This window comes from Lepus europaeus, chromosome 3 (genome assembly GCF_033115175.1).
Source record: "Lepus europaeus isolate LE1 chromosome 3, mLepTim1.pri, whole genome shotgun sequence".
Taxonomy (NCBI): domain Eukaryota; kingdom Metazoa; phylum Chordata; class Mammalia; order Lagomorpha; family Leporidae; genus Lepus; species Lepus europaeus.
This window is the reverse complement of record NC_084829.1, coordinates 37,804,570-37,820,653: the sequence shown is the minus strand read 5'-3', so window position 1 is coordinate 37,820,653 and position 16,084 is coordinate 37,804,570. Positions and strand designations below refer to the sequence as shown.

At 48.0% G+C, this 16,084-nt stretch overlaps 1 protein-coding gene across 2 annotated transcripts in view; it reads right to left on the bottom strand.

Moving 5' to 3' along the window:
* Window positions 1–994: 994 nt before the first annotated feature.
* The window catches only part of RNF8 (ring finger protein 8), a 38,856-nt gene continuing 23,766 nt past the window's right edge, over window positions 995–16,084 (bottom strand). The window contains exons 4-8 of one of the 2 annotated variants that reach the window (XM_062186042.1): window positions 15,911–15,973; window positions 12,611–12,700; window positions 9,883–9,990; window positions 6,524–6,728; window positions 995–1,119 (exon numbers count right to left, since the gene is read on the bottom strand). In XM_062186042.1, the coding sequence (XP_062042026.1) occupies window positions 1,103–1,119; window positions 6,524–6,728; window positions 9,883–9,990; window positions 12,611–12,700; window positions 15,911–15,973 (483 nt within the window). In that variant the 3' untranslated portion in view covers window positions 995–1,102. The remainder of the gene's footprint in view (window positions 1,120–6,523; window positions 6,729–9,882; window positions 9,991–12,610; window positions 12,701–15,910; window positions 15,974–16,084) is intronic. The other variant, XM_062186044.1, reaches the window with a different exon arrangement.

Below are 16,084 nucleotides of genomic sequence, written 5' to 3'. Positions count from 1 at the left end.
GTGTGTTTCTCTGTTGCTTTTTCAAATGAATAAAAATAAATAAAACTTTAAAAAGAAAATACATGAGGTATAAAGAACTTCAGAAGAATGGCTCTCTAGGTAGGCAGTAAAAAGGGAAGGGCAGCAAATCACTAAGTGCAGTCTCACATCCTGCTAGAGGGCTCCTAGTTTCCAGCGACCCTCATGCTCCATCATTCTATCAGAGGTAGCCAAGATACCACGGGCTGTCCTTCAGTTACCACCGAACACCCAAGCTGGTTTTGTTTCTGTTTAAAAAGGTGAGGTAGATGAAGAGAGGTAACTTTCAATTTAAAAAAAAAAGTAAAAATCACTCAACAATCCTCATAGAATCATTGTTGTGCATTCATGACATGGGGACACAGATCTGGAAGCCTCTTCAGAGTGCCAGTTGAAGGGAGCACCCAAACACCAAACCAGGGAAGCAGGGACCCACCCCTGGAATAAGGAGGGAACCCAAGAGCCAGGGGTTTCACAGAGCCCTTCTGCTGTGGCCAAGATCTCAGGCCCAGCTTCCTGGGCTGACGTTTACTTGAAGTCTATCATCTGATACAGTCACTTTCTGGGTTGGAATCTATGAGCTGCCAGTGTTTACTTGTGAGACTGTCTGGGAGCTAGCAGGGAAGGAAGGCAAATACACCAAAGCCCAGCTGAGCAACTGATAGGTTTTACACTTTATTTCCAGGAAATGACATCTTGTTTTTACAAAGAGGAGTTAAGATATCCTTTCAAAATAGAGGTCACCCTCAGGGGTGGCCATGAATGCACCCAACTTGTCCAAAACAAATGCCAACAGAGGTGCTTCTAGGATATCAAAACAGTAACAATAACAACAAATTTCAAAAAACAAAGCAGAACTCCAGTAATCCATTCAACACATAACCAAGTCTATTAAGTACCCCGAAGCAGCTGGTGCCCTGAGGCCCGCATGGAAGGTGAGTGACCGAGGGCTTCCATCTCAGTCTGTCCCAGGTGGCTTCTTGGATGATCCCTGGTGCAGCCTGCGTCATGTCCAGAGAAAAGCCTCCAGACCAGGCCAAGCCCCCACTGCCTGGCAGTCTTTGGAACACCCTTAGGGCAGTCTTCAGGAGAGCCTCTTTGCTTTGGAGAGAGAAAAAAGAGAAATAAAGGAGGAGCCTGCGTTTCTCGTCCCTGTGCTCCCTACCTACCTTGCCACACAGCAGGCAGGGTGAACTCGAGAACGTACGTCAGATCACGTCTCTGCTCCAAGCCCACCTACTTTGTCAGAGTCAAAGCCACACCATCTGCCCCTGCCCAACCTTCCTCGCCTCATCTCCTGCCCTCCCTGGTTGCTCTCTCCCTCTGGCCACGGTGGCCTTTCTGTTCCTGCTCTTCCCTACTTTCCTCTTTCCTGCAAAGCTGTTCTCAAACAGCGCCTTCTCAGAGATGCCTCCCTCGACTGCTCCATCCAGAACTGCCAAGCTTTTCCCATCACTCCCTCGCCCTTTTCCTGCTTTACTTTCCCCCACAGCACTACTCACGTTCAACTTATTAGAGCTTCACTTCTCTTTATATTTCCAGCATCTAGGATAGTGCCTGGCACAAATTGGGCCCTCAATAACTCTGCCGAAGGAGACCATGAATGATAAACCCAGGAACACTCAAGATAAGTTCTTCCTCTGTCCTGAGAGGACGGGGCTAAGAGCCTCCAGGTTTTTCTGATATTTTCTGCTGCCTTGGCCCTGGAAAAGCAAGGAGCCTGGCCTACATGGGGATACAGTATGAACACAATAAAGCCATCAAACTCCCTAACAATGACATCTGGAGTGCTCTGGAGGGGGGCTGAGGGGATTATGAAAGTTATTTGTGGGCCAGTGCCGCGGCTCAATAGGCTAATCCTCCGCCTTGTGGCGCCGGCACACCGGGTTCTAGTCCTAGTCGGGGTGCTGGATTCTGTCCCAGTTGCCCCCCTTCCAGGCCAGCTCTCTGCTGTGGCCCAGGAGTGCAGTGGAGGATGGCCCAAGTGCTTGGGCCCTGCACCCGCATGGGAGACCAGGAGAAGCACCTGGCTCCTGCCTTCGGATCAGCATGGTGTGCTGGCCGCAGTGCGGCAGCCATTAGAGGGTGAACCAACGGCAAAGGAAGACCTTTCTCTCTGTCTCTCTCACTGTCCACTCTGCCTGTCAAAAAAAAAAAAAAGTTATTTGTCTGGGCTGGTGCTGTGGTGTAGCAGGTAAAGCCATTGCCTGCAGTGCCACATTCCATATGGGCGTGGGTTGGAGTCCTGGCTGATCCACTTCTGATCCAGCTCTCTGCTGTGGCCTGGGAAAGCAGCAGGAGATGGCCCAAGTCCTTGGGCCCCTGCACCTGCATAGGAGACCCAGAAGAAACTCCTGGCATCTGGCTTCAGATTAGTGCAGCTCCAGCCATTGCAGCCACTTGTGGAGTGAACCAGAGGATGGAAGACCTCTCCCTCTTTGCCTCTCCTTCTGTCTCTGTGTAACTCTCCCTTTCAAATAAATAAATAAATCTTATCCTATATGGGCATGGGTTGGATTCTCGGCTGCTCCACTTCCGATCCAGCTCTCTGCTGTGGTCTGTGAAAGCAGCAGAAGATGGCCCAAGTGCTTGGGTCCATGCACCAGCTCCTGGCTTCAGATTGGCCCAGCTCCGGCCGTTGTGGCCACTTAGGAAGTAAACCAGTGGATGAAAGGCCTCTCTCTCTCTCTGTAACTCTGCCTTTCAAATAAATAAATAAATAAATCTTAAAAAAAAAAAAAAAAAAAAAAGGTTATTTGTCCCCTACTTCTGGGAAGCCTTTGACGTCAGGCCTTGGGTTGGGCATGCCTTCAGCCGTGACGAGACAGGATGACACAGGGCCCCTTTGCTAACAGCCTCGTCTATTTGCTTGCTGAAAAACACAGAAGCCACAGAAATACTCTCTTGACAGCAAGCTTTCTTGTCTGCCCACTGTCTCACCTCTTCTCTGGGTCACAGAGGACAAATCCTCCTGGTGTTAACTCCAGGGCCCCGCTCTGCTCTCCCTCTCCCTCCCAAAGCACCGTGCCTGACTCACTCTCCCTGCTTTCCAGCCTCCCCTGCTCCGCAGGCTCCTTCCCGTCAGCACCTGAAGATGCTCAAGAGCACACAAGGCTCCTCAACCCCTCTTTCTCCTCCAGCGACGGCCTCCTTTGGCGCTGGTCCCACCACCATAGTCACAGCCAAGTTCTTAAAGAAGGTGTCTGTTCTTGCTCTGCTCTCTCACTCACACCCAATCCCCAGTTCACTCCAAACTGACTGCTGACCCCACTCGTCCCCAGAACTTGCACTAAAGTCGCCTCTTACACACTTGCCACGGGCAGTTTTTCATCTTTACGTTATTTAACTCTCAGCAGCACTTCAACTGCTGACTTCCCATTTCATAACCACTCACAAACATCCATTTACTGAAGACACATTATGTGCCAAACGCTTTTCTGGGCCCTGAGAAGACAGCACAGAGTTAAGTTTCAGTCCCTGAATCCTGCCTCTAGCGTACACCCCCGCCCCTCGGTGCCTCAGGGCGCCTCCCAAGGCCGTGCCTAGTGTCCTTTCTCGGCGGCCCTCGTTGTAAGGAGCACAAGCTCTGTGCCCACACGGAAAGCTCCCGCGGGCAGGGGCTGCACACGCCCTGCTCGCTTCTACGCCCAGTACCTGGCACTTAGTAGGCGCTGAGAAGGCTCAGAAGCAAGCAAGCACAGGAGAGCTGTTTGTTGTGGCTGGGTCTGGCTGTGGTCTGAAGGGAAAGGGTGGAAGAAGTCCCAACTCTCCAGGGTAGGAAAAGCAGAAAAGCCTTGGGTTGAAAGTCACTTCTCTAAAGGATTGCCAAGATTCTATTTCTAAATTACTGCTTTTTTCTTTTCTGAGCTCAACCCAAAGACACTGCTAAGGAAAGCAAAAAGTGAGAGCGTTAGCACTCTTGTCAACCAACTGACATCTAATGAGAAGGGAAGAAATGGGGTGGGGGAGCAGCTGACAGGAGACTGCTCCCTCCCTCACCAGCTCCCCTTTGGGGAATTCCAAAAACCTCTTTCCTCCAGAAAAATCCCATGTCAAAATCCCAGAGAGCCACATGAGACTAACTGCACGTGCACTGCCACCTAGCCCCACAGCATCCTCCCACGGCTCGGGACTGGCATCCGAACTTCCTCCTCGCCTCTCCTCGGCCTTACAGACTTCATGAGAGATCAGGGACTGGTCAGTCAAGCACTGCTCCTCAAGACAAGCACCAGCCAGGGAGTCCCAGGAGCGGGGCTGCTCTTGATGAACTCAGAGCGCAAGGCCCATCTGCGGGGGAGCCATGCACTGCCACAGGCAGGCAGGCCTCCCTCTGAACTCCTAAGAGCAGGCCCTGCCAGGCCCCACCAGAGTGTCAGAACTCTGATGATTATAGGCTTGTCAATCCTACTTCCCAGATCCTAAATTTGGCCCCTTTAAAAAAACTTCCCATGCACTGGGGATTAAATCAGCTTTCAACTGTCCTGGAACTCATAAGGAAGGTTGGTATTGGAGCTGAGAATTTTCCCTAAACGCCACACTGCAGCACAGCGAAGCGGCTGATGGCTCTGGCACGTCCCTCCCTAAATCAGGTCTCAGAACCTCTGTCTGCCTCTAGAGAAAACCTCAAAGCTGCTCTCGCTGTGATAACTGCAGAAACCAAGATGGGTGCCAGAACTGCTCTCAGTCAATGTGCGCAATAGGCAGGCAGATTTGGTTTATCCTGTGGCCCCCTAGTGTTCCAGAAAGGCTGGAAGGTGCCATCTGCTGCTTGTGGGGGAGGCGGCTCTGATATTAGTTATTCTGTAGAATTAACTCCCTGTAAGGGGAGTCAGAGGTGAACTTAGGACATGGCCCCTCTTCCCCTTGGCATGTTCCACTGAAGCCATCTATGGTGCTTGTGGGCCAGCAGAGGGAACACACCGAGGTCCCCCTGCCCACACAGACCCAGCACAACACGTTTCACAGGCCAAAATTTGATCTTGGTCACATCTAGATTCCAGGTCACTGCTGCTCTAGAAAGGGCAGAGGAAAGAACAAAGTGTTCACAAGGTCTCAGGTACTCGCTAAGCCTGGGCTGTCGTCCCGATGCAAGGCCGGCACCATGTACCCATTATGTTGTACACGGGCCGCCAGGGGAAGGGCAGGGCACGGCCTCTCCTGTCTCTGTGCTTTGCTCGTGCTGCTTCTTGAGCTAGGGAACCTTTAAGGCGCAGTTCAAATGTCACATCCTCTGTGAAGCTCTCTCCCCTACCTCCTGCCCAGGGCAAACTGAGTGAGCCCTCTTCTGAAGCTTCACAGCACCCTGTCCTGGAACTATCAAACTGCTTTCCTTTCTGTCTCTTGAATCAGACGGCGAATGTCGTGAAGGTTGGGACGATGTCTTATTTATCTCCTTAGCCTGATGTCTGGTGTAGTGTCCCTACAGTTGCATATGGAGAGATGGGAAGTGAAAAGGAAAGACAGTGGGAACCTGTTAGAATCAAGTGGCTTTTGGAGGTAAAAATCTGTGGGGCTCAAAACCGGGCACAAAATCTTATTGGACACAGGTGTCAGAAAAGTGAGAAACCCTTTGGTTCCAAAGAACCAACTGAAGGCCACCCAGCCTCCCCTCAACCTCGGGTCAGAATGTCTTTCTTGGCAATAAGAGGCTCAGGCACACTTCCTGTTCAGCATCTATACTACCTGGCTGTGTGACAAGCCTGCTGCTTCTGTTCTGCCTGGTCGACAAGGGTCAGTTTTATACCACAGCTCCCTACAAATCAGCATCAGATTCCTGGCCTTACTCAAAGTGGCTGACATCTGTCAGTAAGGGTTAGAAGGAAGGAGGTAGACACACGATCCTGTTCTGAAAAGCATGTGGCCTTAAATCTTTCAGCTTCTCTGGATTTAGAGAAAGGTAGAAGCCAAGACAAGTGAACATGGGTTTTCACAGGCCAGACGGTGGGAAGCCTCTGTAAGGGCATGAGCTTCCACTTCTCTGACGGGCCTGTTACATGCAGCCAGTGGACACCATAGCACTTTGGCCCTGACGCTTTCCTGCAGAGCAGTGCTTTACCAGGCTCTTAAAGGGCGGCCATTGGAGGGTGAACCAACGGCAAAGGAAGACCTTTCTCTCTGTCTCTCTCTCTCACTGTCCACTCTGCCTGTCAAAAAAAAAAAAAAAAAAAAAAAGAATTCATAATCCATTGTCTGCCTGACTCAAGGACAGCAGTTAAACTGGCTAGAGCAACAGCACCCTCTGCTGATCAGGACAGTAAACCATCTCCAGTGAGTTTGGTAATCACATTTTTTTAATCACCCACAACCCAGGCATACATACTTAAGCTCCCTTTCCAGCTGTTCAAATAACAGTTAATTCTACCTCAACTCTTTCTCACACATTGATGACCTTTAGCTCCTTTAGTCTTTCTCATTTCTTCCACCTCTTCCTTAGTTTAAGAACTGTTTGTCTGACTCCCTCTCTTCCCCAACCAAAAATCTTTGAAAGTCAGTCAGTGCCACTCACCTTTCCGTTCCCTGATGAGGGCAACTCGTCGCTCTTTCACTTCTGAGCTCAGATTATCTACCATCTTGTTAATGCAGTTGTCCAGGACCAGGGAGTAGGTTTTGGACTCAATGTCCTTGCGACAAATGGGGCATTCTATCTTCCTCTTCATCCATTCTTTGATACAGTAGGAGCAGAAACTATGGGCACAGTTCAAGGTGACAGCCTACAGTGGGAACAGGAACACACATCACAACTGTCACACTTACTTTCTTGGCAGTTACATTCTCAAAGCTAGGACAGGAGCTATTTTCCAAGGCCAACTGAAAAGATAACTACACTTCTATATGGATTGTAGTATCAGAATCATTCTTGGGCTGGGAAATTTTAGGTTTCATGTTAGACGATTCATGCTGTCCCTTCTCAAAGTCAAGGTTATAGACTCAGGCCCTGGATAGGCTGATCTGTCTGCTTTGCTCCCCTAAGTCAACCACACTGCCAATGTGGGTCAGCCATCCTGAGAGTGACAAATGTCACTGGACACAAGCAGGATGAGTGTATGAACATACAAATATATCACTAATTCTCTTATTAAAAACAAACTTAGCTACTGCTACTTGTGAGTTACAACCTCAATTTTAGTATACCAAGTGTAAGTGCATACTGAATACTTAATGTATAGAATGGTAGGAGGTATCATCTTTAAAAAAGCTAAAATGAACTTTCAGGCAAACACATCCACTAAGAGAGACAGCAGGATGAAGACTGTGATTCAGGGCTCCTCTGAGCACTCCCTCTGGTCAGATTTCTTTTTTACTCCCAAGAGTATAAACCATTCTCTCTCTCTTTTTTAAAGATGTGTTTATTTATTTGAAAGGCAGAGGGACAGAGAGCTCTTCCATTCACTGTTTATTCCCCAAATGGCCCCAACAGCCAGGTCTGGGCTAGGCCAAAGCCAGGAGCCTGAACTTCATCCTGTCTCCCACATGGTTTCAGGGGCCCAAGTATCTGGGCCATCCCTGCTGCCTTCTCAGGCTCATAAGCAGAAGCTGAACAGGAAGCAGAGCAGTGGGGACCCAAACCAGCACTCCATGATGGAACACTGGCATCGCAAGCAGCAGCATAACCTGTGGTGCTACCATGTTAGCCCCTTTCTTGTCACTCTTGTTTTATACATATATATACATATATATATGTATGTATATGTATATATTATATATAATATAGATACACATGTGTATATGTATGGATGTATGTATCTTCTAAGATACAACTTTTTCTGAGGTTCAAAAATCCTCATTTCTGCTTTTAAGATAAGCAGTGGAAAATAACATCTAAGTTATACATTTTCAACAGCAAGCTGAACTCAGAAAATCAGAAAACTATTGTTCATTATGAAGTTTTATGAAGTAAACCCTCCTAAACAGGATTAGAAATCCTTTATTTTTTATTTTTTCTTGGACAGCATAGTGGACAGTGAGAGAGAGAGACAGAGAGAAAGGTCTTCCTTTTTGCAGTTGGTTCACCCTCCAATGGCCACTGCAGCCGGCACATATCGCTGATCCGAAGGCAGGAGCCAGGTGCTTCTCCTGGTCTCCCATGGGGTGCAGGGCCCAAGCACTTGGGCCATCCTCCACTGCACTCCCGGGCCACAGCAGAGAGCTGGCCTGGAAGAGGGGCAACCGGGACAGAATCCGGCGCCCCAACCGGGACTAGAACCCGGTGTGCCGGCGCCGCAGGCGGAGGATTAGCTTATGGAGCCGTGGCGCCAGCCAAAATGCTTTGTTAAAATGAAACATCTAAGACTGACTTTAAGCGGTTGCTAGCAGAATAGGTCAGTACTCTGTGACAAAACATAGGTCAAGGCGTTTTTGTTGGCTAACTTATCACCCACTCCAACATCCCTTTCCTTGTCTTTCTTTACTACAGACCATAAGTCCTGTCATAACAACACTGAGTTTCTCCAAAGTAGGGAATCATCTAACTAAAAACTATGCGGGAAATTATGACCAGAAGTCAAAGTGAATCCAGAGAAAAAAGAAAAAACAGGTTGCCCAGGAGAGAGAGGTTTTTTTCAGGAGGCTAACAGACCCAGCCTCCTTAAAGACTGCTTGAGAAAAGGATGCAGTGTGTATGTGTGTCTGCCTTTGTAAGTCAGTCAGGAAAGCACTGTCGTCTAATGACCTGAGTTCAACACTTGTGGTCTAAGCTGCACTGGTCACAAATGGCAGGACCTGCGAAAAATACAAGAGCTGGTGCTTGTATCTTGCACAGGGGCCAGCACTGTGGTGTAGTAGGTAAAGCCACAGCTTGTGATGCCGGCAGCCCATATGGGTGCCGGTTCAAGACCCGGCTGATCCACTTCCGATTCAGCTCCTTGTTAGTGCAGCTGGGAAAGTGCTTGGGGCCCTGCACCCATGTGGCAGATTCAAAAGAAGCTCCGGACTCCTGGCTTTGGCCTGACCCAGCCCTGGCCGTTGTAGCCAGTTGGGGAGTGAATCGGTGGATGTAAAATCTGTTTAAAAAAAAAAAAGAAAAGAAAAAGAAAAAGAAAAAGAAAGATGACAGGACAATAAATGGGAGCCTCGGGGAGAGGTATTTCATTTCACAAGGAGCCTCAAGGTCCTGAAATATATTTTATGTGGCTTTTGAATTGTGAATTCCCAAAATGACCACACATCCATGACACTGACCATTCTGCTTTGAAAGGCTGCATGGCAGGAGCAGGTATTTAGTTTAGCAGTTAAGATTCCAGATCTCACATCTGAGTTTGATTCCTGATTCTGGCTCCCAACTCCAGCTTCCTAACATAGACCCTGGTAGGCAGCAGTGAAGGCTCAAGTAATGGAGCTCCTGCCATTACGTGGGAGACCTGGACTGCAATTCTGGCTCCTGACTCCAGTTTCCTGCTAGCTCATACCCTGAGAGACAGTGGTGATGAAGCAAGTGAATGGGTTCCTGCCATCCATGTGGGAGACCCAGATTATGTTCTGAGGCCCCACAGCCTGTCACTGTGGGTATGTGGAGAGAGAACCAATGGATGGGAGCTTTCTTCACCTGTTTCTCAAATAAATTTAATTTTAAAAAGACTGCACTACAAGCCTACTCTTAGCTTTGTGTCCATTCAGAGTAAAGAGAGAGAAGTATTTCTGGGGCTTCATTCTGATACTTCGGCTATGTGATCTGGTTTCCCCCATCCTAACAACAAAGAGAGAAAGGCCTTATTGCAGCTAGAAATGTTAACCATAGCAAACAAATAGTTATAAATTCCTAGAAGAAGAATCTCTTCAGAATGTTTCTTTGGCAGAAGCAGCATGCATGGTCCAGGTTCCGTTCCGTGCTGGGAGAGTGAGAAGGGGTGCGCCACTGGTCATAATTACCTCAATGAAGTATTCTGAGCAAATAATACACTGGAGTTCATTTTCTAGCACGTCATTCATCTGACTAAGAACTTCCTCCTTCTGTGCTTGTACCTTCTCCTTCTCTTCCTGCGAAAACACACACAACCCTGTCTGTCATCTGGGAGAACCAAAAGGAGCACAAAACAGGACGGGGAACTGGGTTAATTGTCTGGAATAAGCTTCAGAAGGATTCTAAATTAAAAATTCATTCTGGCACAGCAACTCAAGAATAAAACACTTTCCCTAAGGGTTGCTATTTCTCAAGAATTGCTTTCTAATATAAAGCATGAACTCCCTTTCTCTCCTCTCCCACTTGCTATGGTCTGAATGTTCATGTCACATCCTGCCCCTCACCATTCATCTGTTGAAATCGAATTCCCATGTGATGGCACTAGGAGCTGGGGCCTGTGGGAAGTGACTAGATCATGAGAGCTCTGCCTTCACGAACAGGATCAGAACCCTACTCAAGAGGTCTGAGTGACCCTGTCTGCCCCATCCACCATGAGAGGACACAGCAAGGCCCGGCCCTCCCCAGACACTGAATCTGCCAGCATCTTGATCTTGAACTTCTCAACCTGAAGAACTGTGAAAAACAAATGCCTGATGTTTATAAGCTGCCAGTTTATGGCATTTTATTACAGCAGCTGGAATGAACTCAAACACCACTTCAGAGCCTTTGCAGTGTAGATTCTCTTTCCCCAAAATGAACTAAACGAGAAAAAATGAAGGCAGCACCCTATCCCACCACAGTAAGAATGAGGCAGTAAGCATTCTGTATGGCAAGTAGTGGTTCAGAGGTGATAGAAAATCACCCCCAAACAACAAAAAACTCAGACAGGCAGTACTAAAGGTCCAGAGAGAACTAAAGAACTCAAGTCAAGAGGCAGGAGGCTTGAATTAGTTATCAGGGCCCTTGTGTTCTCTGCAGCTGACTGCTTAACGTAAGGCGCCTGCCCACGCTCCCCAGAGGCAGGAGGCTGTAGAGACAGCCTCTGAAGTCCCTGCCAGTTGCAGGCCCTGGATGCTTGCCACATGCTTCTCCCAGAGGTTAGCTGTGGTGGGACTCCTTGTGGACATACTTTTTAGGACACCTCCTAGGTATACTCTCTTGAAGTATTTAATACAGAAAGGATCTAGAGCCCCTGAGGCGAGGACAGCCATTTGGGGTATACAAAAGTGCTTCAGAAAGTTCATGGAAAAGTAGAGTTCAACAAGTTTAGAGCAAGCGCTGTGGAACAGTGGGTTAAGCTGCTGCTTGTGACACCAGGATCCCACTTCAGAGCACTGGTTCAAGTCCCAGCTACTCTGTTTCTGATCCAGCTTCCTGCTAATGTGCCTGGGAAGGCAGTGGAAGATAGCCCAGGTGCTTGGTTCCATGCCAGTCATGTGGGAGACCCGAATGGGGTTCTTGGCTCCTGTCTTTGGCCTGGCTTACATTTGCTGGCGTGCCCATTTGGGGAGTAAACCATTGAATGAAGTATCTCTCTCTCCCTCAGTTTCTCCCTCTCCCTCTCTGCCTTGTAAATAAATCTTAAAACAACAATAAAAAAGATAAATCTTATTTTGGTGCCAAAAACCCGAGATCTATGTGATTCCATGCATTTTGAAGAATCCTCCTAAATATGATTTCAAAAATATTATGCACCAAAATGAACTTGTCTTTTAAAAAATTCCACATTCCATGGACTTTTTGGAGCACTCTCGTATCTCAGTGGTGGGTTTATCTTTGACTTTCCATTCTCATCAAGGCAAAGAATGTCAGACTGCTGAGGGCAGGGAACAGGGTTGGGACCCACTTCTACTTAAAATTAATCTTCCTGAAAACTCACCCATCAATGAGTGTTAAAAGTTGCAGTGGTTTCTCTGAAGCTGGGGAAGAAGATACCACATAAATTAACCAGAGGACAGGCCATCAGTCAAACTGAAGGAGGAAGTCTCCTGCTCCTCTAGGTCTGTATGTGGAGTGGGGCGGGACGAGAGATGCAGTCATAATTCCAGGTCAGCGCTAGCCTGCAGACTGGGCTTCATGGTATTAATAGACACAGGCCAAAAAAATCTGAACTTGTTGCTAACATTTGAAAACTGAGGTTTTCAAATAAACATTTTGGTTTCTTCCTGAAAGGGGAAAACCGAATCATCTGACAACCCTGAGTCTGCACTTCTGCATACAGCAGCTGGCTGAACAGAGAGGAGCTGCCTCCTGGGGTGCAGGGGGGACGAGCACCCCCTTCCAGCCCACCACAGTTCCCTCTGCCTGCCTCTGTGCTCCCATATCAAGACGGCTTCACTGTTGTTACCGACCAGGCCTTGGTGGGCATTTAAGCTTGTAACCCCTACTCCGAGAAGTCTAGTGACGACAGGAGAAGAAATCAACATCAGTGCATCCAGGTGAACTGTTCAGTACTCCGAGTCCAGCACTCTTAAGGAAGTATCAGTGACGCACACTGAAAGAGCACCCACCATGGAGAAAGGACTACAGTGCAGGATGCTAGTCCTCGGCCCAGCAGTTTGCTTCAGAACAAGGGAAAGAAACAAACGTTGTCTAAAGGCAGAATCACCCACAGACTTGAATGTTTTACATATTATTTCCCCTGAGGCAAGGAGCACCCATAATCTTTCTTCATTCTCCACAGCAACCCCTGCTCTGCTGGAAATGCTGAGTTGCATGTACTAACCCAATTCTAAACCTCCATCTTCCTTCCAGTACCTTGGTCTGCTCCAGCTCTCTGTTCTTAGCTTGGATGATTGCTTCGAAGTCCTTCTTGCTGCGGTTTAGCTCCTCCATCAGGGCCCGATGCTGCAGAAACACGGCAGAGTGACACCCAGGATGAGCTACAGTGTACCCCACCCTCCAGCCACACACCCGCTCACTCTCTCTAGTCTGTTTCTTTAGCTCAAGGATCAATGAACTGGCAATTAAAAAATACTACCTTCTATCTGCTGTGTTTTTTTTTTTTTTCCAGGAAAGGGGACAGACAGGAAGGGAGGCCATCAAATCCATTACTCCCTCAGGAACTTAGCCAACCTCAGTGGCCAAACAAGATCAGCTGAAGAACTTTCACTGTCTTTGAGAATCTGATTCAGGAGGTTTGGACTGAGTTCCAGAAACAAGTTTTTTTTTCCTTAAGATGTTATTTATTTGAAAGGCAGAGAGGCAGAGAGAGGGAGAGAGAGAGAGACAGAGAGAGAGAGAGAGAGAGTCTTCCTGGGGCCGGCGCTGCGGCACAGCAGGTTAAAGCCCCGGCCTGCAGTGTCGGCATCCCATACGGGCATTGGTTTGGGTCTCAGCTGCTCCACTTCCGATCCAGCTCTCTGCTATGGCCTGGGAAAGAAGTAGAAGATGGCCTCTGGGCCCCTGAAGACTTGGAGGAAGCTCCTAGCTCCAGATCAGTGCAGCTTTGACCGTTGTGGCCAATTGGGGAGTGAACCAGCAGATAGAAGACTTCTCTCTTTCTCTGTGTCTCTCTCTCTAAGTCTGTCTTTCAAATAAAGATAGATAAATATTAAAAAAAAAAAAAAAAAAGAGAGAGAGAGAGAGAGTCTTCCATCCGCTGATTCACTCCTTAGATGGCCACAATGGCCAGAGCTGTGCTGATCTGAAGCCAGGAGCCAGGAGCTAAAGAGGGAGCTTCCTCAAGGGGCCCAAGGATGTGCGCCATCTTCTACTGCTTTCCCAGGCCACAGCAGAGAGCTAGATTGGAAGTGGAGCAGCCGAGACTCAAACCAGTGCCCATAGGATGCTGGCACTGCAGGTAGCTACTTTACCCACTATATCACAGCGCTGGACCCAAACATGTATTCTTTTAAAAAGCTACCCACATGATTCTGGAAATGGTACTTAAGAACTGGTAAGCACCCATAAGGCGACCCTGTACTCAAAGTGGCTTTTAAGAAATAATCATGGGGCCGGCACCATGGCGCAGCAGGTTAACACCCTGGCCTGAAGCGCCAGCATCTCATATGGGCGCCAGTTTGAGTCCTGGCTGTTCCACTTCCCATCCAGCTCTCTGCTATGGCCTGGGAAAGCAGTAGAAGATGGCTCAAGTGCTTGGGCCCCTGCACCCACATGGGAGACCCAGAAGAAGCTCCAGGTACCTGCCTTTGGATAGGCGCAGTTCTGGCCGTTGTAGCCAATTGGGGAGTGAACCAGCGGATGGAAGACCTCTCTCTCTCTCTCTGCCTCTCTATAACTCAGACTTTCAAATAAATAAATAAATCTTAAAAAAAAAAAAAAGAAAAAGAAAAAAGAAATCATGGGGAAATGGGATTTGGGAAACCTAGACAGCCACTTTCACTGAAGTAAAAAAAGCCATTTAACCTATTTATTCACATGCCTGTGAGGCAATGCCGCCTGCACTCTGCCAGTATCTACTGGACGATGGCGTGCCCAAGAGCTAATAGCTCATCCACTGGGACCAAAGGCCTACCACGAATGTCAAGAAAGTCCATGTCTGTGAAGCACACTTTATGAGTTTAGGCTCTCACCTCACTTAAAATTCATTTTAAAGGCAGGTGGTATAAAGGTATGTTTGTTATTATCAGGAAACAAATTTTAAAATGTGTGATGTCCTGAAGAAAGCAGTCATGTCAGAAGGGCTGGGTCTTCATCTTGACCACTAATTAGATGTTTGCGGCTTAACTTTCTCAATATAACATCAGAAAACAGATGCCCCCCCTCCACCTTGATGTTGATAAGAAAATAAGAGGTATGAGAAGCATTCAGAAACGTTTTTAAAGCTCTATGACAATCTGTTTTTATCAGAGTCTGGTAAAGAGAACAACTTCAAAGGACCAGCAAGATGGAACAAAGACAGCCCACTGCTTCAGTTGAGAATGGTGGCCCCCAGGCAGGATGGTAACCAGGAAGTCCGACCTTCATGTGAACGATTCCTAGGCCAAGCAACCGCTGCTCCATAGCAGTGTGCTCCTGCCTGTCTCAAGACAGGGCGAGGCACACTGAGGTGCAGGTGCTCAGTGACCCCTCAGGGATCCCCACCGAGCCGAATCGTTCTTTTCCAGCCAGTTTTGAAACATTAGGCTCGAAACAGTATCTGAACATTAATTTAGTAACGCCTAAAGGGAAACATACTTACTCCTCACTCTAGAAAGTAAACAAACTCAGAAAACAAAACTCTCAGAAGACTGAATTAATGTCCACCTAATTCTTTCCACATTCATTTGTGCAGCCGTCAAGGGAATCAAGGTGGGTACCCTGTCACGCACATGAAACTGTGACTATGAGCACTGTGCAGCAGGGAGACAGGCATGCAACAGAAGCACATGAGCAGACGTTCCCCTGAACACATTCTAATGCGATCTGCTTGGTGTGCTAAGGGAAATCCGAACCGCCCCATTTACCTCCTGACTGAACTCGCAACCAACTACTAATTGTAATACATGGAGGCCAGAAAATGAAGCAGGCTTTAAAGATGCAAGAGAACACATAAACGGCCATCAAATGAGAGGAGTAGTCAAGGTAAATGGAACAAATTACAGGAATCTTTTAGGAGCATTTCTTCCTGGGAGCTTTACTCCTGCGTTACATCAATGTTTTGCTGACTATTAAATAGCACACTGTCAACCTGACCTAAAGTGTTTCATGGGAACATTTCTGAGTGGTTTCTGGATGTCTAAAGCTCAGGGACAGTGGGGGTAATGGAGGCCCTCCCCAGCCCTAGGGGCCACATCATAGCTTGCATTCCCCCACCTTTCTAGAGAAGTAGAGCCACTTCCCCAGAGAGCCTCCTTCCTAATTGCTACAGGCTCTGTTCCATCTTCGCCAGAGCAACTTCTGCTCAGATGAAGATGTAAGTTTTCACGCTGAGAGCTGGCATGTCTGTGAAGCTCCAAATCTCTGGCCTGATGGCGTGAGCAGCTGCCACCTGCTCTGTTTGCAGACTGGAGATCCCACAGAGGTGTGGGCTGAGCAGCAGTGGCCATGTGATACCTGGCTGCTCCCCACTCGCAGCTCACTACAATCTCAGCACAGTGGCAAGAATTAAGTTACCTCTTGCAGAGCCTGGACCAGCTGTTGCTTCAGGTCCTCTTCTCCTTGTTCTTTCTCCAAATCCTGCAAAGCCAAAAAAAAAAAAAAAAAAAAAAAAAGGAAGGTTGCTCTGCAGGGAGGGGGAAAGGGGAACAAAATCCACAACAAGCAGAGCAAACTAGCTGCTGTGAGCAT